This window comes from Sebastes fasciatus, chromosome 14, assembly GCF_043250625.1.
Source record: "Sebastes fasciatus isolate fSebFas1 chromosome 14, fSebFas1.pri, whole genome shotgun sequence".
Lineage (NCBI taxonomy): Eukaryota > Metazoa > Chordata > Actinopteri > Perciformes > Sebastidae > Sebastes > Sebastes fasciatus.
Genome location: NC_133808.1, coordinates 17,958,872 through 17,986,401, shown reverse-complemented (window position 1 = coordinate 17,986,401; position 27,530 = coordinate 17,958,872). Strand labels below are relative to the sequence as shown.

Genomic DNA, 27,530 nt, shown 5'->3' with positions numbered 1-27,530 from the left:
TTCAATTAAGCTACTTTTGCACAGTATGAATAAAAACAATGAATCCATCTTTAAAGTTTTGTTTTTAAAGATGGTACTGTGTAACTTTGGGGTAATTCACCATGTGTAAAAAATTGAAAAGAGTTCAAATCAAAGGAGCCACATCCATATAATCTGAGAAAACTATCAATCAATCTGCACACTGTCTAATAATAATAATAAAAAGAACAGGTAAGACATGTGCAATAGGCAACCAACATGATGGGACCTCCTTTGAAAAACAAACACAAGGTCCTTTAGTGCCTCTGCGGTATTATACACCTACACCTACACCTACAGTGCTATCTACATCAGTGGCATTTTTCAATGTGCGAGTGCTTTGCTTTCCTTACTGCTCTGAGGACGTAATACATTCAATAACATTTTGTTACTTGCCAATTCAGCTATCAGTCCTGCTCTTTCATTGCCAAAAAAAACAACCTTGCATGGAAATGTACCGGTAAATGGCAGCAAGTATAGAGATAAATAGCACTGTAAACACAACAGTTTAAATGTGAAAAGTACAACACAGAGTAAAAAGAACAGTTTTGTGTACAGTGAGCCTTCATGACATGCTTAAAAAGGGAATGCCACTCAATTCATGAATGTTACAGTTATGGCCAATTCTTCTGTAAACTTTGTTTTAAAATAATTGAATTGGATGCCTACTAAACATCACGTCACATTTCGATTTTCTATTTGACATCACAGATTCAGGGGCCAAACAAAGCAATGGCAACAATATGGTGAATGTCAGCTAATACAAACCAAATTGTCCTAAGGCAAAGGTATAGTGTATCCCAAACCTGATATTCAGTGGTATTCCCCTTTAAGTGCATTATGTGGTTCTCGGGAGTTATCAAAATGTAAAGCTAATAGATTTTGCACACAACAAAACACTGTTTGGTGTTCTCTCAAAAGGTTTCCTCATCAAACAAGCGGAATAGGTGCTGACATTTTGCTGTCTTCATGTATTTGTCTTTCAGAGATAACTAAGAAACTGAGGTAGAAAGGAACTTAGGCTATACATAATCCTTAGGTTTCATTAATGATAAAACAGCAGCAGGATGGAATGAAATAGCTCGGGGGCGTCTGTCTTCCTCAACCCCGAGATGTTTGTCTGCACCTTTCAAATTTCTCTCTCAGCTCTGCATCACCACGAGCTAAAGTAAAGAACCCCAAACAAATGACTTGTTTTTGTCTTGTAAATAAACCAGAATCACTCTCATACATTCATTGTAGGAACCTTTCTCGTTTCATTTTGAGCTTTTTGAGGTATTATATAGCCTTACATGGTCTGATGATGGGATTTCAAATGCAAGCCAAATGCTCTTGTAGTGTGTAGTGCTTTGCCACAAGCTTATGAGGTACTGTACATATCATCATCACTTTCCTGAGTTTTCAAATAGAGAACATCAAAAGAAATCTTACATTTATGCGAAACACTGTGAATTACTACTGAAACAATATTTTAACAGCAATTACATAGTAATTTATTGTTTAGATTGAAGTCACATTGTAAAATAATGTTTTTTGTAATTTTATCTATAGTGGAGAGATACAGCAACCAAATTCACCTTAAGTTTGCCAGAAAACAAATGGCATTGTACGTATGCGAGTGTTATTGTAATTAAAGGATTCACACATAGATAAAAAACCTGTGTAAGGTAATGCAAATGATACCATTAAATGTAATTTAGCTCAAATTAACCACAACTGTTCACAGAGAGCACGAAACAAACACAGCTGTAGAACACTAATGGAAAAGAGAAAGCAAGTTTTTAGTCTCATTTTAAAGCTTTTTTTTATATATATTAGCACATGTCACCAATGAAGATTGTGAGGCAAAAAGAACAAAAAAACTTAAACAGCACCACCTCAGGCACTTGATAGCAACTAAATCTCAAGATCAGCAGAATAGTATGTATATATATATTTATATATATATGTATATACAAAAAAATGGGGGGCATCTTCTTCCAAGTTGTTTGAGTTTTAGTGAGCACATGATGTCGGCCTTATAAAGCATTTAATTAACTTTGTGTGACGTCCGGACTGTCATCTTCTGTCTAAAGCCTTCAAGGACAATCCCTTTGCTGTTTATAGTATGTTCATGTCACCACTGTTTGTTATCTTGTTCACTGAAGGCCAAACACTTATTTGTTCAACTAGTGGGCTTAAAGAAATGATGTCTCATGAGTCTCTTTCATTGACTACAACCAAACGTTTTATTCCATTCGGTGTACATGTCAAGTTCTTTTTGTGATATGCTGGGCTGGAATTTGCAAAACACACTGTCAAAGTCTTGGTAGGAGACCGGTCTCATCTGAGTGGGGTGGATGCTCGACAGGTCAGTACCAGGGATGCCGTGGAGAGGCCCCACCGCGGCCTCCTGACACAGCTGAGCCACGTCCAGTCCAGAAAAGCCCTCTGTCCTCTGAACCAGTAGTGACATCTCTTTGTCACTGAGACAGTAGTTGTGCTGTGAGAGCAGTTGGCTGATTATCTGGTGTCGTGCCGTCCCATCAGGCAAGGGGATGAGCAGTCGCTTGGCAAAGTACCTCCGTAGGGACTCTGGGATCTCTTCAGGCTTATTGGTGGAGCAGACCACGAGGACGTGGTCCTCAGCGGAGGTCAGGAGGCTGTCAAGCTGCATGAGGAGCTCAGCCTTGAGGCGATTCACTGGGCTCTCCTCGCTTAGCTGGGCCGAAAGCAGCAGGTCCACCTCTCTGATGAACACCACCGCTGGCTGGCGACACCGGGCCACCAGGAAAGACGCTTGGATGATCTTATCCCCTTCCCCTAGCCACTTGGTCACCAGAGCTGAGCTGCTGAGTTGCAAGAAGGCAGCCCCCAGTTGACTGGCCATGCAGTGGGCCAGCAGCGTCCTACCAGTTCCCTGAGGTCCGAATAAAAGGAGGCTCCGAGGTAATGTGGCAAGTCCACTAAACATATCTGGCCTTAAAATGGGCCATAGTATCTCCTCTTTGATGGCTGCTTTGGCCATATCCAGACCCGCGATGTCGCTCCAGTCCACCGGAGGGCCCTGCTGAAGGATTTCGGTGGTCACCATCTCCACCAGGTTGGAGTCGCTGTTCTTCAGTTGTTCCTCTGCAGCATGGATGGACGAGGTAGCCGTACCAATGTCAGGCCCCGTTAGGGAGTGAGAGAGGTGCTGTCTGTGCTCTTCAGTTTGCTCGCTCATGATGGGGGATCCAAACTTGCCGTAGGGCTCGCCAGTTCTGAGATCCCCCACAGAGCTTTTGGTTGATCCATAGGATGGAGGAGTTAGTGCTCTGCCAGAGTGTATGATAAATTTTCGCTGTTGATCAGAGGACAGTTTGGTCGGCTTAAACGCTAAAGACGACGCCTCGCCGTTTCTGTCAAAGCCATTGCCCCTGTTTGAGTCCGAGTCCGTTATTCTGTACATTGGGCTCTGTGAGGAGCGCTGTTGGTTGTAGTTGAAATTACCATAGCTAGAGTCCATATCTCCGTGTCCACTCATGTAGAAAGCTTTTCGTTTTAATGAGTGGGATGTGCTGCCATTCAAAGGTGTTGGTGCGATTGGTGTGTGGTTATGGGTCTGGTAGGTGTAGCCGGGCAGTGTGGAAGGAGGGATCGGCGTAGGAGCTGCAATGCCGGACGGCAGATAAGCAGACACAGGGGGCGCTCCCCCGGGGCTATAACCAGGGCCAACAGCAGTCTGAGAAGGATACCCTGTTGGAGGATAATTGTAGTTGGGAAGGTTTGGAGACCCGGCGTTGTAGCTCGGCACTAAGGTTGGGGGAAGAGGAGGGGGCGGGGGTTGTAAGAGCCCGGCGCTGTGCAAAGGAGAGGGGTGTGGGGAAGGGAGGGCTGGAGTGCTCTGGCCGCTGTAGCTAGAATGCAGGTAGGAGCCGTTGTAGCTGGCGGTATATTCCTGAGAGGGGAGGCCCGAGTGGAGAGTGGTGGCTGTGTGGCTCCCACAGTTGCTGCTGGAATAGCTGGGCTCAGACAAGCTGCTGGCCACCCCCGGGGAGCTGCCTATGCTAGCGGACACATCTGTAGGGGGTAGGGCAGCTGTCATTCCAGCTTTGCTCACAGATATAACATCTGGAGCACAGTTCATTGGGTAAATCCCCTCCTGCCAGGACTCATTCTCTGACTTTCGTCCATTCATGAGTCCGGTGGTGCCATCGGAGTAGGAACACAGCAGGGCTCTCTCATTTGGGCCCTCTAGGATCCCAGAGTACTTCTCTGCGTATTTCTTGAGCAGATTGGAGGCAGTCAGTGCAGAGATGTCATCGTTTGCCCATGCGTACTGGTACGTTCGCTGCAAGTGCCCCCGGTAGGCCTCGACTTTGTGTGCTGGCGAGCGGGTAGTGGATGAGATGTCAAAGTGTTGCTCTGCCCATTGTGTGTGCTCTGGGGTCCACTGCATCTTTAGACCTAGATATTCCGCATAAGGAAGAAATATGTCAATGAAAGCATTAAATCAGGGTTAATAGTCATTTAAAAATCATATTCTAACATATTAAGGTGTGTAATAATTAAAGAAAAGCCATAATGCATGAATTTCTTTCAATAGTTTGAGTAGAAAAAGGTGGAAAGAAAAAAAGCATGAGGCTATTCTGACACAAATAGTTTAATTAGCATCCAGAAAATGTTAAAAGAACAACTGTCCAAATGTCTCCCATATGACAAACGCTAACAGAACACACATCACGGTCAGTATGAGGAGGATATGGGACCCAACACCTGGTTAGCGTGGTATAATCCACCCAACACAGAGCAGAATGACACAGACATCGCGGGTCAGTCTATAATCCAACTCTCATCTGAGGCATTCTGAGACAGTTTCAAATCTGCTTGGAGGAGCGCAGCAAAGCAATCTTCCTTGGCAGCGCTCTGTTGCTTTCATCACACAAACCCCTCAGCCCAGCATGAATTACATCCACATCCAGTCTGCCTACTGCTTCCTAGTCCACAGAGTGAGGGAGGGGAGAGAGAAAGAAAAAAAAAAAAAAAACATGCTTCACTTGTCTTTTTCTCTGCAGCATCTCTCAGCCACTCTATACGGCCTTGAGGGGTTTGAATGACACAAATAATCGAGTTAAATCCTAAAGTCAATCTGCAAATAGAAGTTTTTACACATGCTGTCATCTTTTACTCTGCTTGGGATTATCAGAGGATGTACTATAGCCCCGAAGAATGTAGACTATTAGAGAGGCTGCAGCTCAAAACAATCCGAGATAGAGCGCACATCTTATATCAACACTAATCTGAGCAAAAGCTACAAGAAGACATGAGATGAGACGCATTTAACCAAACTTTCCCCGCTTGTTATAATGGTCCATGCCTTTGCTAATCAGGCGCTGCAATGCTATACTTTGTACTTCAGTAGGTTAAATCCATATCACAGGATTTAGGCAACAAACAGCCGCTGTCCAGAGGCAGATTACAAACGCAGTGTTTGTCTGCGGATTCCCTTCTGACTCCCTCCCAGCTATTTGCCCACCCGCCATACTAGACACCGGGAGCTAATTAGCAGGATGATGCTGCACTAATTGTGTTAATTTACAAGGTTTTAGTCAAAGAGATCCATGCTATGGCTCACATGGTTGTCAACCATCCAAGCTAATGATTAAGAAAAAAAAAAAAAAAAGCCAGAGGCAAAAAGCCAAGGCATGACAAAACATGGTCGCCATACTGTGCTGGAACAGAAACCTACAGAAAATAGAATATGGAAACAAATTGTGTTATCCCAGATAATAACAAAATGTCTTTCATCATAAATCAAAACCGTATTTATTTGACATGTGTATAAACTGAGGAAAATGTATGAATGACACCCTTTGGACCCGTGTCCATCTACATTCACTACATTCTAGTTCAGCTGGTATGTTACAGTTTGTAGGTGGGTGCAATGTTTTTAATGGTCCCCCCCCCCCCCCAGCATAACCTGCGAACTCATGTTATTACTGCATTAAAATACCTGTTAAACAACGTGTTGAATTTAACATTTCTTCCACATTATTGCTGAGAAAAAGATTCCCTTCAAAACTAACAAAACGGTATTTGGGCGAGAGCGACTATAGCGCTGCGTCGTCTGCCAAAACAATCTCAGCCATTCACAGCATTTACTGACAGCGCAGTGCAAGTATCAGGATAATGGGTTTTTTGTAAAATCATTCAGTGGAGTTCATTAACACTCAAGGCACATTTTGTCAATAGCAAAATTGCACACAGCTTATTGAGTGAGATTCTTCTATTACTGTTAATCCTCTCTGAACAATGTGCCACTTTGGACAATCAAAGGAGTGCTACTCGCAAAGTGTGCTTGAGATCTCTGAGCATCAGGTATTTTTATGCAGCACACTGCTATAAACAGACTTATATTGACTCTATATAGAAAAAAACTCAAACCTGAGATTTGGATTTGTGGAGCAATGCATTTTCTTTTATACAGGCAAAAAAGTCTATTCAACTAATCGAGAAATTAAAGGATTTTTGCACCATGTCAAATAAACAAAGGAGTTTTGGTATTATATATAATAGCAATAACATGAGTGCCATCATAATTTGTGTTATTTGTGCAGTTTTCTCTTAATAACATATTTACGAAGCATGCTGTTTGAACGAGAATCAGACTCTAAATAGTTTGGTTTAGACAAAGGTTACAGAGTAGATAGTAAATGCATCCACATAAACACTAACACACAAATAGACACAAATGCACCCACGTGCACACACAAACAGTGCATTAGCATAATGAGCTGATACTTTGGCATTACGGTAAAACGCTTGTCCTTTATTCCACCTGCCTGGAAATTCAAATACAACATCCACAGGTTCCTTTGTCTTTCTTTGAAATGGTATAATTACAGAGCGCTCCATTAGTGGAATGTTTTCAGATAGCCTCGGGGCTCTCCGGCTCAAATTCCACTGATCAGCCACCAACAAATACAGCCTTTGTTGGACTGTTGTGTTTGTCAATTCATATATCTGAGTAATCCTCTAAGCTACATTTGAGGCGATGGTGGAAAATATTTTTTTTTGGTGTTTCATTTATCCAATTTTGTGGAGCTATCCGTTTCTATCGTATAAGTCGACTCATATCTAAATGCTGAATTTGAGATTCAGAAAACAAAATAAAGCAAAAAAAATAAAGAGATAATTTGTGTTATACATCATAAACTTTGTAGATGATCTCACGACCAGGTGGAGGCGAAACGCATTTGACATGGCGTTATGCTGCGCTATATGGTGTTTAATTTCTGGTTCAGTGATCATCGCCGATGAAACAGAGATGCTGACCTTTTTGGGAACTATTAATCTGGTAGCCTAGGCCGTTTTTAAGCAAACAAGAGTGGGCCTCCACTCTGTCCATCCAATTTCCCAGTGCGTAAATTGGACCGCCGCTTGCACAATTCTCTATTCATTACTGTGCTGCTGAAAGGAAGCACAGAGGTGGCAGAGCGGTTTTCTTTTCCTCTCGCTGTGTGTGCGTGAGTGTATGTGAGACAGAGAGAGAGAAAGAGAGAGAGAGAGAGAGCAAAATGCCTTCCAGGAGGATTCCCAAGCATAAAGAGCTGGACTTTGCTTCGTCTTTTTTTTTTTGGTTTGGGGGGAGGGGAAGGTGGGAGGGTTGAGGGAGAGGGGGAGGGAAGTGAAAGCTGTCGTAATTGAAACGTGGCCTAATCAGACTCATTACCATTTTTACCAATTTGCACCACCAAAGATGCTTATTAGGTAACTGTGTTTAATAAGCCGCTCTTTAGAAAACTAACTGTAATGAGCTCTTTAAAGTCAGACTTGAGCGTGATTATGCACTGGAAGTGTTTTTCAGAGCTGGAGCAGACTGGTACATTTAGTCATGTACAATGTCATAATTAAGCTGCACAAACTCTGCACTTCACACCACACAATAGTCCCAGCTGAGGCAGTAGACATGCTGAAAAGTATTTATAATTACTGATCATTACAACCCTGGGATTTTCATCGCCGGACGTAAACATAATTATGGGATGCTTTTGCTTTTATTCTGCACACACAGGCCACTCTACTTGACAAGCGTGCAAATATTGCAGACAGACAGTAATTACATTTATAAATAAAAACAAGCTCATATTCATATTCAAATTCACTGGAGATATTCTAAGTAGGGGTGGGGCAAAACATCCTAATACAATGTGAAATGGTAATCGGTACGGCTACAGCGTCTCATTCATCTCACATATCAAGTTAAGACTATTTAAACTCAATTTAGAGCTCCATGTGGCAGTAATTCCAATCTTTAGACGGCAGGGTGCCATTTAACCCCTCATTTAGAAAAGATATGCCTTCCTCAGTCACTGTCTTTTACAGGGCGACTGCCCATACATTTCACAGTCTGACCACCCACGGCAGCAAATTATTAGCTGTCTCCACACTATCAAAGTCCACCGATCCCAGTGGAGTCTGCACTAATCCAAACACAAAAGGTGGAAAATGACGCACTTACAGTATGTTTATTGTCGTTTGACCTGCCAGTCAGCCAGACAACTTCCTGTGACAGGACCTCTCTTTGTAATTAGAATAATATCATGATTGTACAGGAAGCAAAGTGAGTTTGACAGTCCATTGTGACCGAATACTTAAGATGAAATGGAGTGATAAAGCTAAGCATCTGCCATTAACATTCGCCTGATCACATGCTATGTCTCTACTGTATTTATGACCACCTTCTATTACTGAAATTACTTGAAAAGACAACATGTAAGACATCAATTAATGATTATGGATGAACAATAAATCAGATTACATCAATCTGATTACATCTAAGATTAAATATTAGATAAAATGTTAGATATTAGATAATACGGTAAGATTTTGTACATCTAAAGCCACCAATTGTTATTGTTTTTTTTCAATGAGTCCATTAATTAATGTAATTAATCATGGTCAGTGGAACGTCATAAATTAATCGCAAATATTCATCACAACATGCAAGAGCTTACACAAATGTGCATACTTAATCAGACAATGAGAGTATTCATTGAACAATGTTACGAATTTGATAAAAGCAATCAGCAACTGGGTGAAGCTGCAACTATATCTGGGGCATATTTTACTTGATAAATGACAAAAATGAATTCATTATCTGTAAGAAATAATCTAATGTCAATTAATAAATCATTTATGCCATCCATTGAATCTACCCCTGTAAGTTTACTAATCAGTGTGTTTTATTATCACTAAGTTTATATATAAAATCTTAATTAATCAGAAATCTTTAGGTAAAGAATAATGATACATTGTGTATTTGTTCCCAGCACAGTAAGTGTTAAACATAAAGTGATGCCATATGGACACAAGAAAGCAATTCTTTACACGTGAAGCTGATGCATCGATCCTGAAAAATACACTCCAACCGCAGAAATTCTGCTGCAAACTCCCAGACTAATTCAGCTGCTGACAAAGCAAAGTGTGGAGGCATGCATAAATTACATGTATAAATAAATGTGAATTAAAATATATTATGGCAAAGATAACAAACAACAGTTCCTTAGACATGTGTGCAGACATCTGATCTGGGATTTACTGGTGCTGCATTTACTGTGTTACGTGTTAATCCTTAATATGATCATACAATGAATGTCTATGTGATACTTTTTCTTGATGGTGTTTTTTTTGTTAATAATCTGTACACTCTATAAAGACTTCTTCTATGTGTCTTTGTCCTGACCAACCAGTAGGAGTTGCTAATACTAGCGACATGATCCCCAACTGGCTTCCCACCTGTGAACACTGGCAAACTGTGTTCATTAAAAAACCTCCTGCTACCAGGAGCTAAATCAATAACTAAAACAATAACAATCACATTATTGAACACATAATGTTAAATGTCTTACTACAATAATATGCTTTTTAGTAGATGAATCCAGCTGTGTCAGCTGGTGTTTATTTAGTATGAAGTACAACTATTTTTTAGAAAGCCACAAGTCATTTTTCTATACCTGGATCACCTCATAAATGTAAAACTCAATGTGTTCCCTGTTTGTGTACCAGCAATATGACGTCCTGAGCAGTTAGCATATTGTTTCAGATAACCTATTGTTGTGACCAGAATAAAAATACTCATCACTATACTGTAAAGTCTAAATAGTTAGTAACAGTCAGTACTTCTGATCACCATCACTGAGGATGCATCCAAGTTGTGCAAAATTTAAATAGTCAATTAAACATCAAACACCTCTCATACCCTGTTTCATATATTCAGTTAGAAACATCATCAACCATAGAAAAAAACAATGAATGTGTTTTCTTAAAGGCAGATCTATAAATTAGCGATTTAGTAAGACACACATATATTTATTTACTTATTTCTAGAGTAAATTAGCAGCTCTATGTTTTAACCACTATGAGGACAGCCCGACAACGGGTTTGCTTGGACTAAAGTTAAGTGTCCCGATATCAGCGAACTGAATTGAGAAGGATGGTTTCTGTAGCTCTGGCATTTCTACAACGGTAGTGCTGCAACTACCGATTAAAGCAGACAGGAAGCAGTTGGAGATGATGTTTCTGATTTCTTAGTAAGGTGACTAATCGATCCAGGTTATCATATGATGAGTCTATTTCTCACTAAACAGTATGCACAAATGGTAAACTGGAATGCCCAATTAGATCTATCCTTTTGAATTGTATTTTAAATATGAAATACATGTTAAATATAAATCCTGCTAACATCATAATAACACAGTTGCCCCTAATCTCCATTTACAAAAATGTGATGGGTCAATCTTTGATTCTGTACCTCTTGTTTTAATCTATTTTAGGGCTGCAACTAACGATTATTTTCATTGTCGATTAATCTGTTGATTATTTTCTCGATTAATCGATTAGTTGTTTGGTCTATAAAATGTCAGAAAATGGTTTAAAATGTCGAACAGTGTTTCCCAAAGCCCAAGATGACGTCCTCAAATGTCTTGTTTTGTCCACAACTCAAAGATATTCAGTTTACTGCCATAGAGGAGTAAAGAAACCAGAAAATATTCACATTTAAGAAGCTGGAATCAGTGAATTTTTTTCTTAAAAACTTACTCTAACCGATTAATCAATCATCAAAATAGTTACCAATTAATTTAATAGTTGACAACTAATCGATTAATCCTTGCATCTCTACTGTTTATACAATAAATCAGTTTGACTCAGAGGTTCACAATCATTACTTCATTAGCTCACCATTCTTCTCTATATAGCTGCAACCAAACTGTACTGTGTGCTGTACTGCCAGAAAGATGATCCAAAGCCACACAATTTCACCTCTGAATAAAATTATAAATTCTCAATATAGAATACCTGCTTTTATCTGCAGCTACAGTAAATGCACTTGCATGACGCGTTTGTGTTATACACAAGATGGTGGTAAGGGTGTCTGCTCCTGTTACAGTTCCTATGATTGTATGAATGAGTAGCACATTATTTCAACAGCAGCTGTAAGAGAATAAAACTGTTTGCTGGCACAGGTCTGTTGATGATTTGAATAATTCATCTGAAATGCAATGAGAAGATGTAAATGTTCCCACTCAGAAATCATTGCATAATTTAACTGTACAAATGCCCACTTTGGATTTTAAATGACTGTTAAAGTAGTCTGTCCTTAAAAGAGGTAGTATAAAACATGTGTGAGTGTGTACTGTATAAATGTTTTGGTGTTCAAAGTGATACTATGGAGTGCGGACGAGAGCATTATATCTCGTCCGCATTAAATCATATTCGTTAAAGATTTACATCTTCAGTAAGGACGAATGGGCTAAGAGCAAAGTGACATAAACAAGGTCTGTAAAAGTGTGTGAGAGATGGACTAAAGCTATTGGCCTTGGTCTTTTCATGGGATTTGTTGACAATAAGAAAACATATGTGTGCATGTGCAGCTGCTTTCCCCTCTATACTCAAAGGGATGAAGACCAAGCCCTCAGGAAGGGCGCCAGGCTTTGAAGCAAATTGTACATAGTGGCCAAACGGTGGTACTACAACTTCCGTGTCCGTCACGTGATGCCATCGGGGCAAAAAATACTGTAAACATCTGTAAATAGTGGATTTTTTTTTTTTTGGTGAATCAACTTCCCAGTACGAACACTTGAATAGTTCTTATTTAAATAATTAGGTTCTAAAAGTTGTAAAATGCAGGCTGGAGCGAGGGCTGGGAGGCGGGATTAAAGGAAACACTACTGCACTTGCTCTGTGTTGCTCTAAGTGTCTAAAGCATATAGAGTTATATTTTGGATGAAGACTGAAGTACCGATTTTGTAAATCAGTTTGAAACTAGCCAGTAGTTACTAAGAATTTATGAAGGACTTGGTAAATCATTTTTAAATACACAATCTATGATTCAAGCGTAAAGTTCAGAGCACAAGATTGGAATTTGCTATAATGATTGACAGATGTTTCAATACATGGACAAACAACAAAACTATATTTAAATGATTGTTTTTTTCTGCTGCTAAAAGTTTTTAGTTTTTTTTAAATTAGTACTAATGCACTAATAGCCGAATCCAGAGTTATTTTCCTTCCTCCATTCATGTGAATGAGTCCGAGACCGAGGCTGGACCGAGGGGTTAAAGGAAACGGATGCGGAAGATCGCCCGAAGATCCTAAGTTCAACTTTTTGTGCTTCATGCGCCGCTGAGCAACTTTCATGGGAATGAACGAACGCTGTATCCAGTTGTTTTTATACGTCAATGATGAACACACAGAAGAATATACAAAAGATCATTTATGTTTCAATTCCACAACTTTTGGTACACAGTACAGTAACTCATCTGTGGACCAGCTTCCACAGCATAATAAAATCATATTTATTTTTCAAACAAAGCTTCTTGGTTGTTGTTAGAAAAACAGAAATCTGAGCCAACTACTGCTCTTGTCATAAAGATACACACCATATAAGGCAAACTTCACAGTGGTTCTCAGTGTATGTACACAGATGTTGAAATCTTCAATTTGATATGATGCATTCTTTGTTACATACCCTGGATATTCTCAAGTCCCATGGGTTTTTGGGCTGAGCTAATGATAAACTCTATTGGCTTGAGGGGAACTTGTATTCCTCATTTTTTCCCCGCTGTAATACAGTAAATGGTGAAGTTGAGAGATTCTGTGAGCTGTGATTCGTCTGTCTCCGTGATGCTAATTAAACCATGACTCTTCAGGCCAAGAAGCCCCCGAGGCTACAGCTTCCATTACTACCCTAAGTATAGCTAAATCCACACGCATGCTAAACTAACAGCTCTCCACTCACAAGTAGAACTTATACGCTGAATAAAACTAAGACAATTATAGGAGACAGGCTTCATAGTGTTCTGTAGTGCATAATACTGATGAATACTCAAATGGCTTGTTAGTTAAAAGAACACAGTTGTTGAATTCGAGCACTTGGTGAAACTTGTTTAAAAGCGCATGTACAGTAGAGGCAGTGTTTTTTTGCAATGCCTCTATGAACTTGGCTACTCCGTCTCTCAAGGGATCACTTACACACTTCAAAAGAGAAGAGAGGCAGATTGTGACCTTGCTACATGAAGGCTCATTGACCAAAAAGCTACTCACTAACATCTTCATTCCCCAAAGTCCTGTTACCCCGAGGAAGACTCCAATCAAAGAGGCACAGGCCAGAAAAAAAAATGTTGGTGGTATTTCCTGGATTTTTATCATTTAGCACACCTTGACTTTATACCATGAGCGGTTTAATGGCACCAGGAGCCGGTGGTCTGATTTACAAACCAACAGGCCGAGCCCCGTTGGAAATTAACAGATTATCTTGTTCACTGGTCCGACTCACAACTGTGATTACACCTCCAACCATTAGACTTTACAGCCATGTTAACCTGGTTAACGCAGGTAGGGAATCGCGTTGTAAAAAAATCTCATTCGCCTCAGTGTGATCTTGACATACAAATCAGAATGAAAATGTTTTTTTTTTGTCAAACAGCTAGCTACACAGCCAGTGGCATCAACGTTTCACAGAGAAAACTGCTGCTCTGTTTAAAGTCTACAGCTAATGAAGAACTGCCGGTTGCTATACGACGATGTTTAAGCATTCATATACATTAAAAAATAGAGCAACACATACTGTATGTGCTTTGATCAGAATATAAACCATGAAAAAAGTACAAATATTGTCTTTATGGCAGAAACAGCACACAGAACAGAACACAACACAACATGATGTCCAACTGAAGAAAACACCTAATTTGTTTGATTTAGCCTGAAATCATTCCACGCAGTTACGCAGAAATGAATGCAAATGTTCAAAAGCAAAATCAGTTTTTTGGCGTTCACAAGGAAAGCCGGGTCCATCTGCTGTTCTATTTATCGTTTCCTACACATTAAACCGATTAAAAGTTCAAATGGAACTATAATTGAAAATATCCGAGTGAACAGAAAAGGGATGTTTGCCTGTAACCACTGGCAGCTTTCCGTCGAAGCATTCTGAAGCATTCTGCGGTATCGACTGCAAGTCTCAAAGAAGGTCACTTCTCCAACACGGGCCAGACAAAAGGTGAAATGAGACAACTGAAGCAATCTTAGGTCAATATGAAATAGAAATCTCTCAGCTATACTGTAATAAAGTTACTGAAGTGCAGTAGTGAAGCCATAAAGGGGAACTTTTACAAGGAGAGAGATGTCTAGGAGATTGGTTCGCCCACTGGCAAACAATGGCTTCTAAGAGCTAAGGTGGCATGGTCAGTACACCACCATGGAGCTGAATTACAGCATTGGCTTTAAAAGTTAAGTTTGGTTTTACAAGGAATTTAATATTTTTTAGCTTTATGTTTGTGACAAAAAAATTTAGAAATGAAAAAGTGTCTAAAAAGACTTTAAATCCTGATATCTTCTTAAATTTTCCTTCAAGTGGTTTTTAAGTGATGAAATGAGAATCACACATTCATACATTCTTTACCTTTTAGTAGCGCAGATTTTTATACAAATTTTTTTGTATAATTTTGCATTATTTATTGGGTATCTGTTGATTTGGAAGAAAAGCCTGGTCTCATAAAAAGTACGTTCCCGTACAAAGAAACTGTATCGTCAATTACGTATTGAAGGAAACATATTTTGTCCCCTATTACGTTTGTTTTTGACGTATCACAAATACGCGTCTAATCAAAGTCCGAGGTAGTCTGCGTAGGGAGGAGGTCGTGGTGGATGGATGGGTGTTTTAAATTACATTACAAACCTACTTATTGTAAACATAACCAAGTAGTTTAGTTGCATTTTTGTTTTGTTTTGTTTCAATTCACGACGTTAACCACGTGTTTTAAACTGCGACCATAATCCAGGAGAAAATACGTCTCCCTCGAAACATAATTGAGAATGCAGTTTAGTTGTTTGGGAACGTACTTTTTAGGAGAAAGGGTTGGAATTGTACGCTGTATTTCTGAAGTACGCTCCAGCCAGTATTAAGCAATAATTTAAGTATTTAATAAATAGAAACAGACGCTATTAACTCCAAGCTTATTCAGTATTATGTTCAGAGAGCAAATCACCTGTTGACTGATAAGCAGAGCTACTGGGTGAACCTACAGTGTACATGTTGTCATCACTGTGATAATAGTGACAGTGATTGTTGGGTTAAGTTATGCCAGACGTTGCTGCACAGAATTCTATCACATAAAGATCCCATGAAAGACCCTCTGAGATAAAATCTTTCTTCTGGGAATGAATTCAAATTTAAACAGTAATAATAAACATTTTGGGATTTGGATGTGAATTTATTTAAAAAGTAAAACTCAGACAAAACATCTATTTCCAACCTAATTTCTATACTCATATTGCGGTTGCCAGATTTCTTGGGGTGGCTCTATGTTCACATTTCATAATTATATTTTTATATACGGGACTTTATAAATAATATGTGGAAATGCATCTTTGCATTTATTTTGCATATGGTAATAGCAGAATAATACTTATCAAACATTAATTTTATGGAGACCGTTAAAGGTTAAAAAATTCCATAATATTCCATATTGTCGTTGTTGTTGGAATCTGGCTTCATGTATTTCTTTAAAATGGCCATTGAAGCTACAGAGGCCAGCCAAGCATTTCAGTAAAACATGCATCAAAATCAGACATTGTTTGCGGTCCAAATGAAATATCCTGGAAATATAGCAACTTAAACATTACAGAAAAGTAATTATTTACAAATATTCCTCTTTTGTATGACTGTGGTTTAAACTGTTACACAACATCAGTATGCATGCTGTAGCAGGGCAACACTGTGATTTGTCTAAAAGGTAGAGGTTCTGAATGAAAACATCTGTACAGCTCTGTGAGGCAGGTGGATCAGAAAGTGGCAGCCTTCAAAGACTTCAGTACTTTGACAGAAATGAGGCAAGAAAGCAAGAGGGGCTGCAATGGAAATTATTCCTTAACAGATTATGAAACGAAGGAAAGAAAAAGAAGGTTAATCTGTGGCACAAAGCATTTGTGAAAAACAAATGAGATAATTAATAGACATCGAGAGGTAGGCATTTCAAATATTTCTACCTTCTCTTTGTTTAACTAACACCTTCATGCTGTTGTAAATCCGTTCCTCGAGTAAATTGGGTAGTTAAGTGAAATTTTACACCACAAAACGTAAATTAGAATAAACAGACACAACAAACGCATTTCGCACATTTCATTAAGTCGACCTCAATGCTCAGTTTAAAGCAATGATTGTTCTACATTGTGCTGCATTTGCATGTACAGAGTTCAACCAATTAAAAGCTAATTAATTAGACACAATTCTATTAAGAAACAAATCCCGCTCATCAATATACACAACCCAGGGTCACCCATTGCTCAAACGTGAATTGGCTCGTTGCACCACATGGACTAGAGAATAGAACAATGGCACTATTGGAGCTCACAATAAACAGTTTGGCACGGAGATATCTGACGGAGCACGAACTCATCAGCGCTGATGGATTTTACTTCCCTGGATAGAAAGCGGGACCAGGAGGAGTCGCTAGGACACGCAGACGGGCCAGGTGTTCACTATCACAACTCACAAATGCTCATATGTTACTATATACACACACAATACTGCAATCATACTCCTACTCTAATTATGTTTAATGCTAGTAACACTACTGCACCATCAAAATATTTGAATCGCTGTTTCTCTCTGTCTCTGTTATGGTAACCAGGATGCAACAAATGTCTGCTTGTAATTCTGCATTCAAGCTATGTTGCCAGAATTATGAAGTTATTGCAACCATGAATCTTGCAAAAGCCAAACTTGACTGAATAAATTTGAGTTTATATATTTTAGATGCTGCATGAAAGTGCTTAAAGGTCTTATTTATAACATTTTTATGTTGACGAATATTTAAAAAAAAAAAAATACACCCAGAGCCTTTAGAAAGGTGCCGAATAAAAGTATGGCTTTTCCTGAAAAAAAAAAATATTATAATTGTGAATTAATTATTTAAAAAATTTTGGCGGGTCCAAAATGAATGTATTGTTTATCTCTGTGGAAGATATCTGATGTTTGGTTCCCACTTCTAACAAGGCTTGTGAGCCAATAGTAAACGACGGTAGTATCACGAGGGTCGTCAGTTAGTGTGGAATAAACGGATAAATGGCTGAATTTGACGGTAAGTGCCTGGCAATGACTTGTTGTGAAGTAAATGCAATGGAACGGGGGAGGGAGAATGTGACATCTAGTGGCTGAATATTATCAATAACACCTTTAAAATCAAGAAAAAAATTTAAAATGAAAAAAGTTACACATTAAGTTATATTGTGTCTTAAAATTTAAGTTTGCATTTAGCTCCGATTGGTGACCTTTCATTGCACCCTATCGAGCTATTGACTCCTTGTCTGTCTAGTGTGAATACTATGAGTATAATAATAAGCATTTATGGTGTGTGTGTTCATGTTATGTGTTTTATTGCCATATTTCACTGCCTGCTCTTTCTGCCAACCCTTTTTTGCAAAACCAAAATTTGATTTATGGCCATTATAGTGTAAATTTAAACCACTACCAGCTACTAGAACAACTATAGTATTAACATCCAATTCACATTTCATGATGTCCAAAACACTTAATCCACACAGTCTAAATACTGTATATGTTACATGCAAAATGTGCTAAAAATAGTACTAAGCCTAATAGTAGAAGTGCTCTGTGGCCTATGATGGCAAGGCTTGGGTGAAATCTTTAAAAGGACTTGCTTGATTCTTCACACCGGTTGAACGTCTGTCTTCAATGTGCCAGCTTTCCGTCCATTACAATGAAAGCGTAAAAAGAGTAAAAATAGGCAAACGGCCTGCTGGCTGAATAAAAAAAAACTCCCCAGTTTATTTGTTATGTTTTGCCTCTCTTACAGGTTATGTGCATACTGTTAAATAAATCCGCCTCTGGCTAGTGCGAGGTCCCTTGATGAATCGCGAACGGCCAACAGTGAAGAGTCTAAGTATGCCAGTCCACTTTGTACACGGCGATCTGTACAGCCTTGCTCATTTGGGTATGCATGAAATAACAATATCCTACTGGGAGCATTCTGAGTTTCAAACATTTGGGGTCAACTACACGAGCAGATTCCACATGTGCAGCCCCGTGGCCACTGAGGTCTGGAATCTACCTCCCTCCTGGCTGGGTGACGTTGCATGTTCTATTTCCAGACCGAGGGTTGAAGTGAGGCTGCAGGGAGTGTAACACTGACCCACATGACCTGTGACCTAGAAAAGCTGCCTGGAGCTCCGCGCACTAAAAACTCCTCACTCCTTTGCTGCAGCCTTTCAAAGGCAAACGAAACCTTTGCACATAGCATGTGTCTTTTCATGCCAAATGATTTGCATCCTTTTTATTCACGTCTTTGACTTGTTGTCAATGTATTCTGCGCTTTTGTGGAGCCTGATGCTCGCTCTCTGAAGTCTCAAGTGGGAAGAGACAGAAAGGAAGTCGAGGAGGAAAAACTGCTTTACTTTCAGGCCCAGTGTCTACAGGCCACATGTCTCCAGTCATCTGTCACTAGTTTACATACATACTATGACACTTCCTCTCTCTGTGGGAACCCGTTGTCACCACTTGGCCGCCAGCGGAGGCTGACTGGGTGCTAGATGGGTCTCCCCCAGGTACCTCTAGGGAGCCACATTAGGCCTAACTGACAGACTGACAGGCGCTCACACACACACACACACACACACACACACACACACACATACAGTCGGTCCCTCGCCCAAGCACTCACTCCTCCTACAGTATACGCCAGCTCACATGCTCCCCAGGCATGGCACACTTTGCATAAAGCAGTGACTTTGCTCTACATCAATTTTTTTAGACACAAAATTATTTTTTCACCCCTCTAGCCTCTCCATGCTACATGGAAGTTTTGAAATGAATAATGGAAACAACAGAGCTGAAGACTCATGGGATCCATTTAAAGATGTGGGAGAGGCGATGCAGTCAGGGTTTGGACTGCAGAAACATCAGGCTCCAAAGAAATGAATCTACTATTGTTCAGTACAGTATAATAAACAGAGCGCAGGCCTATTAATGCCAACAATGACATAATACCTTTAAATCAGGGTAAAAATATGACAATAAAAATGTACTTTTAGTTTTTATTTCACCCTTGGAAAGAAACAAACTGAGGTGAAAACTTGAAGCCATTCAGTCCACTCTTTATTTCTGCAGACGCAAACACTGGAATCATTCCTTTTCAAACCGAGCCTTTGTTTAGTGCACACAACATCCTAGACGGCGCAACTGGACAAACGGCTTGATTTCCTTCGCTAAAGTGGGAGTTTATACTATGTTTAGCTTTTCTCAGCAAAACCTCCGTTCGGTATTTCCACCTTGCCTCCCCAGATACCTGGAGTGGAAGCGAGCGAGCGAGCGAGCGAGCGCGGGGCAGTCCACTGTAACAGCTATTTTAGAGCATGCAAAGTCAACGCGACTCCCTGAGGTGATTTCCTGATAATGAACACAAAAGAAGTGTCAGCCCTCATAAAGCTCTGTGATGATGCTCAACTCTTGAGCGCTTTTTTTTTTTTCATGCACTCTTATGTTTCTGATTTAAATTAATCTAATTCCATGTGGACTCTAAGAGGGGCTGTCAAATAGGCCACACGCCAGGCAACAAGACTTCTGGTGACTATTCACTTACAACCGTGCAAGTGAGACACAAGTTGTTGGGAGAAAATAAAAAAGAGACGGCTTTATGGATTTAAATTGCATTAATGCTTGCATTAATCTACCAGTAATCACAAAATAAACATTTTATTATTGTTTCATATTTAATTATTTCTCTTTTTTTTGCCAGTTCATCTCCATTCCTACCTACCTGGAAGAAAACTAATATGGTTTAAGCAGTTAACTAACACAGCATCTCACACCCTAATACATAACATCACCGGCTGTCCTCAAACATCCAGCCGTCCTGCCTCATGTCCGCGCGTGCTGCTGTGGTCACGTCACGGTGTCACTGCAGACACCCGCTGCCTTGCCGCAGCCTGACACCTTAAACCTTCATGGCAGCGTATACTCACCCGTCTACCCCCTCTTCCCTTCCTCCCCCCTCCTCCTCTCCACGCCATCAGGCAGACCTCAACCCATCCTCTCCCGTCCCTGGCACTCAAGGCCCCCTCCGCCAGCAGCACCTGGCACAATGCCAACCTGTCAGCCACCCGACTCCACGGAGGATGAATGAATCGCTGAGAACTTTGCGGAAACCACCGATAGCTCACATCTCGTCTGATCATCGCTTCGGCTAATTGTCTCAAATATCAATTTGAGACAATTAGCGCGGGATGTGATGAATGGGACGATGAAAGGCAGTCAAAAGATTAACATTTATATTCAAATCCTTTGCATGCTCTTGAATATAAATATCAAAGTTAATTCAAGCATGTATTTCAATACATGAATTATATTGTCATGCAATGGCAAAATAAAAATGGTGAACATGCGGCGAGATAAATTTATTCTAACTTTGCTCTCAGTTTTTTATCTCTTATTAAATTTAGAGCGAGCTACGTTTGTGTAGAATCAAAGCGGCGGGATCACAGCCTCTTATGGTGTTATCATCATTAAGAGGTTATATTGATTAAGACAGGTCAGCATCAAGACAAATTTGAGACTTTGAATTTTTAAAAAAGTACATTTCAAACACTCTGATTTATATATAATGGAGCCGACAAATGTGTCGTGGTGAAAGAAGTACTTAAAGGCTCTCTTGTTGCATGGGGTTTTCAGTCCAGCTAGAATGGCGGCCTCGATGGCCAGATTAGGCAGACGGCGTTTTGTGGGAACACAAGAGGAATTTCAATACAGCAAAAATATTGAGTTTTCTCTTATCCTCTTGTGAAAGGCTTGCTGCTCTCTCCACAATACGAAACTCCCCAACAGCATGCAATAAAAAAAAAAAACACCTTGGAAGAAGGACAGGAAAAAACACCTCTCTTCACCAAGGTTATTCAATGATAAGCAACAGTACTCAGGCACACAATGACAGCGCCAAGTGCCAGCTATTTTCAAAAGTCATGGAATTGTAGATTTTGTTAATCATAGTCCTTGGGGGCTGGATATTCACTGCCGGAGAGTAACAATAAATAATCGGGCCAAAGACATAATTTCATGTTGTATTATTTCTCCTGGATAAATAACATGTTCTACTGCCACTCCATTCAGACTTTGCTCATAGAGCAGCCAACAAATTACGCTCTCAGCACACATAATAAATTCTTTTAAGAGGATGTAAAGAAGACTACATTAACAAGAAATTCTCCTTTTCTTGTGAGATGCACACACTACTGCAACACTCTAGTCCATCTCTGCCGAACTACTGATAGGAAAACCTCCAATCTTTTTGGCCACAAGAAAAAAAAAAAAAAGAATTTAGCATGTCTAATTAAAATGTAAACAGTGTAATGAGGACATCAGTGATTTAGGCAAACGTCTCTCCGGCTGCCACTGGGGGTATGATAATTACAGAGGCAAATCTATGAATGCACATGAATCTCCTACAAGTCCAGATTAAAAGCCTTAGCGCTAAACCTAGTTTAGTACACCTGGGGATTGTCTATTCTAGCCAATCCCCAACAGGCGCGGAGCTGCCTCGTCTCCTTACGAGTGCACAGACACCTCGTGTGAAGGAGATGAAACAAAGCCTCTGTTTCAATGTGTTGGAGATGAGGAGAACAGGGAGTTTAGAGCAACAAACGCCATGCCTCCATGTAAATAATATGCCCAGCGTATATGGCCTGAATACAGCAGCCTTACAACCAGTTTCTGTTATAATCAGTCATTTAGTGAACATTGTGTGTTATAGTATGATCATAAAAACATCATAGGATGTATATGTGAAAGATTAGTTTCTTTAAAAAGAAAAGAAATAGAAAGAGATATTGTGTCCTCCCTCAAACTGGTTCTGGAAAAAAAACACATGCACAAAGAGGAACAGACTGTATACGTGCACACACACAATCAGATGTACACACACAATCTCATACAAAGACACGCTCTCGCACTTTATCCTTAAAAACATTTAAATGATAAAATAAGAGAAATCTATGGGGCGATTTGATTTGAAACAAAATATCCATTTATGTGCAACCTGTGTTGTTTTTATCCACTAGAATCTGTTAAACTAAATGAAACTGGAAGTATTTTGTTTGAATCAGAGGAACAAATAACACGACGGGCCTGCAGCTCGGAGACATGTGAAGGGTAAGCACAAGCAGCCAATGGTAGGCGCATGCATTTTAGAAAATGTCCATGCCATATGCTGTCACTCAGAGGAAAAAAAAACAAGTCTGAGCAGACAGTCGCTGTGTCTAAATGAGATGGTAGTATGAGGAGGAGGAGGAGGAGGAGGAGGAGGAGGAGGAGGAGGAGGAGGGGAGAGAAAGGGAGGATGTCAAGGATTCATGGTCCTTCATCTTTGCAGTAGAGCAAACACGTCCCTCAGTATAGCAACAGACAGCTGCCTCCACTTTCTAATGCAGTCCAACTTAGATCACTGCAAGAATTGTCAGCGCAGAGAGAAACACACAAAGATAACATAGCGAGCTGCCATGAGGGAAACGACAGAGATGTGGATACAAGAGAGAGAAAGAGAGAGAGAGAGAGAGAGAGGATGGAGGGAGGGACGGAGGGAGACGTAGAATACTTAGAAGATTTTTTTTTGTCCCTTCTGCTAGCATCTTACTCCATTAGGGACTCCCTCGCTTTTTATATGGAAAAACCGGGAAAGACACCACTTAACATATTTGCTTAAAGATGACAATCCTGCACTGATCTCATAAAATATAGTCAAGGGGGATGAGTGGGTAGTTACTGACAAAATAGATCCATCTGTAAAGATGAATATTTCATCAATTTACAGACGGCGTTTGCAGACATCCCAGGGGGTGTTTACACAGCTCAAGGTATTCAGGAGCCGGCTTTAATTGTCATCATTAGTGGACAGACTGTATAGAAAGTGTCGGCCCTCACTGTGTACACCGCTTCCCTGTGATAACGCTTTAAGACATGCTGTCAATTTTTAGCGATCACTAACACATTATGGACAGAACATTTAGAGCTGCTGAACTGCTTCATACAGACACATGACACCATCAAGTCAGAGATGTCATGTTGGATGCATACTGAAGATTTGTTTTTGTGTGTGATTAAGTAACCTAACAATTAATCAAAGGATATATTGTATGTTTATAACGTTCATAACAAACACTAACACTAAATTTCTGGAAATCTAATCTGATTTATGTGGTGCAGTTAGTATACTAAAAAATAAATAGGAGCTTGTAAAACAACATTTTATGAAAGATTTAGTCATTTAAATTTTTTTTTTTTTTTTTTTTAAATATCTGTCTGACTACAATTAAGGTGCACTGACTGCAACCAATTCCACTGTCAACACAACACAACTATATATAACAAGCATATTTCTATATCCGTGTGTCACTATTTAATTGGTGGATGTAATTATTTACTGTACTTTGCTTCACACAACTCCTTGTTATTATTATTTACAGTCCCTTTAAAACGTGTGAACATGTGTGACACTCGGTAAAGAGGGTGATGAAAACGGTAGGGTCAGCATCTGTCGTCAAACTCGGCTCAGAAGATTCACGTCGAGCGACAGCTTAGATTGCTTTCATAAGTGCCGTCCTATCAGAAGTAAACAGAGCTGTCAGCTTCTTTCCATGCACGCCGGAGGTGTTCCGGGGTTAAGTAAGGACCCGCAAGAATCACCTCACACGCTGCAGGAGCTCAGACATGGAAGCCTTCCAGGGTCTGAAGCTAAATATCCTCAGGTTGGACTTGATAATTAAGATCTGAGAGAGTGGTTTGATGAATGCTGTGCAGATGCATTATAATTTTTTCAAGATAAACCTACACTGTATATTTAAAATTATAGGTGTGAACATTACTGCAGCAATGTGAGCCTGTGGATACAGATTTAAATATTATAAATTGCTCCAAACTATTTGCCACCCTGCTCAGTATCCATATCTGAGCAGCTCAAATTAAAGTTCTTTTGTAATAAAAAATACCCATCACACATCCATGAGGGGGGTTTAAATATGAAACACATACAAATCTGACCAACAAATTTAATACCCACTTTGCAAAAACACATTACAACCAAACACTCAGACATAATGAACGTGGTGGTAATGTACATTTTTTTTTTCCTGCCACTGAGTGACGGATGCTGCAATGCTGTTATTTTTTGAAGAGGGGATGAAAACATACTTCAGCTCGCTGCTGATGATGTTAATTTCCTCTCAAAGGAAAACATGCAAATGAAATGTGTGAACACAATTAAGTAAATTGTTCTATGGAGGTGGGAAAGGTTCGCTCAGGACAAAGTGTTTGCAGAAGAGAGACAGCAGCACACAACTTGTTACTCCTCCTGACTTGTATCCATTTACTGGCTTGTCACAGAGCGTTTCCACCGGAGCACGGATAACAGCTATTTCTGACGCTGCCTTTCAACTCATCTGTGAGCAATTTTGATTTAGTTTCATTAGTGAATTGTTATATGTGACAAGTTAATAAAAGTGCCCAACAACTTCCTAGATGAAACTTAAAACGAGACCAATTGTGAGTTTTCCTGAAAGTCATTCTTTATCACATACGATGTTTGACAAATAACCTATAATATTGATATTGTCAACATATTATAGCACTGCTGTATTACAAGCATTTTTGTTGTGCTTTTTACTTTTCCATTATCCTTCATATTTATAATTATTGAACACAAGATGTAGTTGATTTGTGAGATAATAACTGTGACGCTAAATGTTTTGTTCTATGCAGTTTGTCATTTCACTATAGAGGTAATAATATTCTAAACATTTACAAGACACCCATGTCATACATTTTAAAATAAATGACATTTTAAAGCTGTCATGATAATATCTCCTATAGATTATTTTATGGGCAAATATTTAATTTATAGGTAAATAATGATATAATAGCAGACTATGTCTCCACACACAAAAAAAAATGTAAAAAAATAAATTAAAATAAAATAAAAAGTGTGATGTGATCTCTTAATGGAAATGTGCAACCATTTGGATAAATTCACATCCATTGTCTATTAGGCAAAAAAAAATAATCCTATTGTTATAGTTCTGCATGCAAAAAATATGTAAGCAGTGCAATGAGAAAGAAAATGTGAAAGTGCACATAAATAATGTAACAGTAGCAGAAACCAAATTAAAATGGGGGGCAAATTCTTGAACCTTCATGAGATACTTTGAGCCTAATTGATAATGCCACTTGTATGAAATGAATCACATAATGTGCCCTATATATGCTCATTTATTATAATAACCATAATTAAGAAAACTTTTGAAGATGAAACCAAAACATGCACAAATAAATACATTTGCAATAACAGCCTCTTTTTCAAACATGACACATATGACAAATAATAACAATAATATTAGTGATAATTACAAAAATGAACCTACCATAAATACTGGTGCTAGTGATCATGTCTTCAAGCCTAAAAACAAAGAGGAGAAGGGGGAAAAAACAGGAGAATTTTCACGAGGAGGAATTCCAAAGGTTGCTTCTCATTACAGCCTCTTCTTCTTCTTCCTGCAGCTATATCGGATTTCACAAGTTTCTAAAAAACGCACGGTCTCTTGTTCTTTCCTCAGGTATTCATCATCTAATAATTAAGAACAATGCAAAGGAACATACGAGTTGAAATCAAATAAAAAAAGCAGCCCTGCATGGACGGAGACGCAGAGAGGCTGGAAGCCTGTCACTTCTTTCTTTACGCGAGTTGAAACGAGAGAATAGGAAGCATGTGAGAGACTGGAGATGACAGAAAACACACATTCTTCATGCCGCCTATTAGAGGAAGAGGCTAAAGCAGCGTGATGCCCCCCTCCTCCTCCCTTTTACTTTTAAAATAGATTACTTGCCAGCAGTTTGTCCCACTAAGAGCGCGCAATGACAAGCCATCTATTACGCTCTCCAGCCTGCCAGCCTGCGGCAAGTTATCGCGGCAAGTTTTTATTCTAAGGCTGACATGCAAAAAACTTCAACGTTGCAAGTGAAAGTTATTTCAGAGACGGATGTGGAAGCATCTCCACAAAACTGGTGGAGGAGATGGAAAACAATCTCGGTCTAATCGCGAAACTTCATCGCATTTTCTAACGCGATGCCAAAACGCGTAATGCATGGACACACAGACTGACTGACTGCGCTCCAGCAGATCTTGGATGTGATGCACTACACGGTGTGTCTCTCTCTCTCTCTCTCATCGTGCAGGGCTGCTCCGTTTCTCTCTTTTTTTTAATTGTCAACATCGCTGCTGATAGACAGACTATAGGATGAGACTTACCTGTGTAGGTGCCAGGGCAGCAGCAGCGTCACTCTCACGGTTTATAGCACCATCGATCCGCAGCTGAGTGCGCACATGAATGGACCTCGCCGAGGGTTAAGAAGCGCGGCTGCTCGCCATTTGAAAGCAGTCCAAGTTAGTGAGAGTGAGAGGGAAGACTGAGCACAGCCTCTGCTTCCATGTTGGAATCCCAAACCCTGGACAGCTGCTCTCTCTCCGCTGCTGACTGAAGGCAGCACGCAGGCACCACTGCGCATGAGCTGTGCGCAGGGGTGCCAAATTCAAAGAGAATCCACCTTTTAATAATAAGATGCACTTCACTATAGGAGCCTGTCATGGACACATTTTGCTAGAGGCTATGTGGTGTATGATATTAACATTTTAGCCTAATTGTCTGTCTGCCTTCATCTGCCCTGTAGCCTACACTGTAAACAATTGCTGTTAATTTACAGCAGGATTTCAACAGTATTAACCTGTTATTGCTAAAAACAGTGCTTTACTGTTATTACAAAAGAAAACCTGTTAAATTACTATAATGCATTCTTAAAAAACATCACTTTACTGCTGATCAACTGTCTAAAGTATCATCAGTAACAGTTTCATGCAGTATTTTTTTTAATTCTGGGACCTGATCTGCTCATGTGAGGCTTGTACATTGTACATGATTGTAAAATCAGTGAATTAGCTTTA

The 27,530-nt window shown here is 39.7% G+C and overlaps 1 protein-coding gene across 2 annotated transcripts; it reads right to left on the bottom strand.

Moving 5' to 3' along the window:
• fign (fidgetin) lies at positions 1-27,530 on the bottom strand. Of its 2 annotated transcripts, XM_074659389.1 has the most exons (3): positions 26,841-27,530; positions 25,957-25,991; positions 1-4,446 (listed from the first exon to the last, which is right to left on the bottom strand). In XM_074659389.1, the coding sequence occupies exons 2-3, from the start codon at positions 25,979-25,981 to the stop codon at positions 2,225-2,227; spliced, it is 2,247 nt and encodes a 748-aa protein (XP_074515490.1). In that variant the 5' UTR covers positions 25,982-25,991; positions 26,841-27,530; the 3' UTR covers positions 1-2,224. The 2 variants fall into 2 exon arrangements, with proteins under 2 accessions (XP_074515490.1, XP_074515491.1); XM_074659390.1 differs by lacking the exon at positions 26,841-27,530 and having other exon boundaries at positions 25,957-26,775.

Coding starts and splice junctions, on each gene's coding strand:
- fign (XM_074659389.1), bottom strand. CDS start 25,981: ATGATCACTAGCACCAGTATTTATG. Junction 4,447..25,956: donor CACTAGCACCAGTATTTATG/GTAGGTTCATTT, acceptor CGGAATATCTAG/GTCTAAAGATGCAGTGGACC.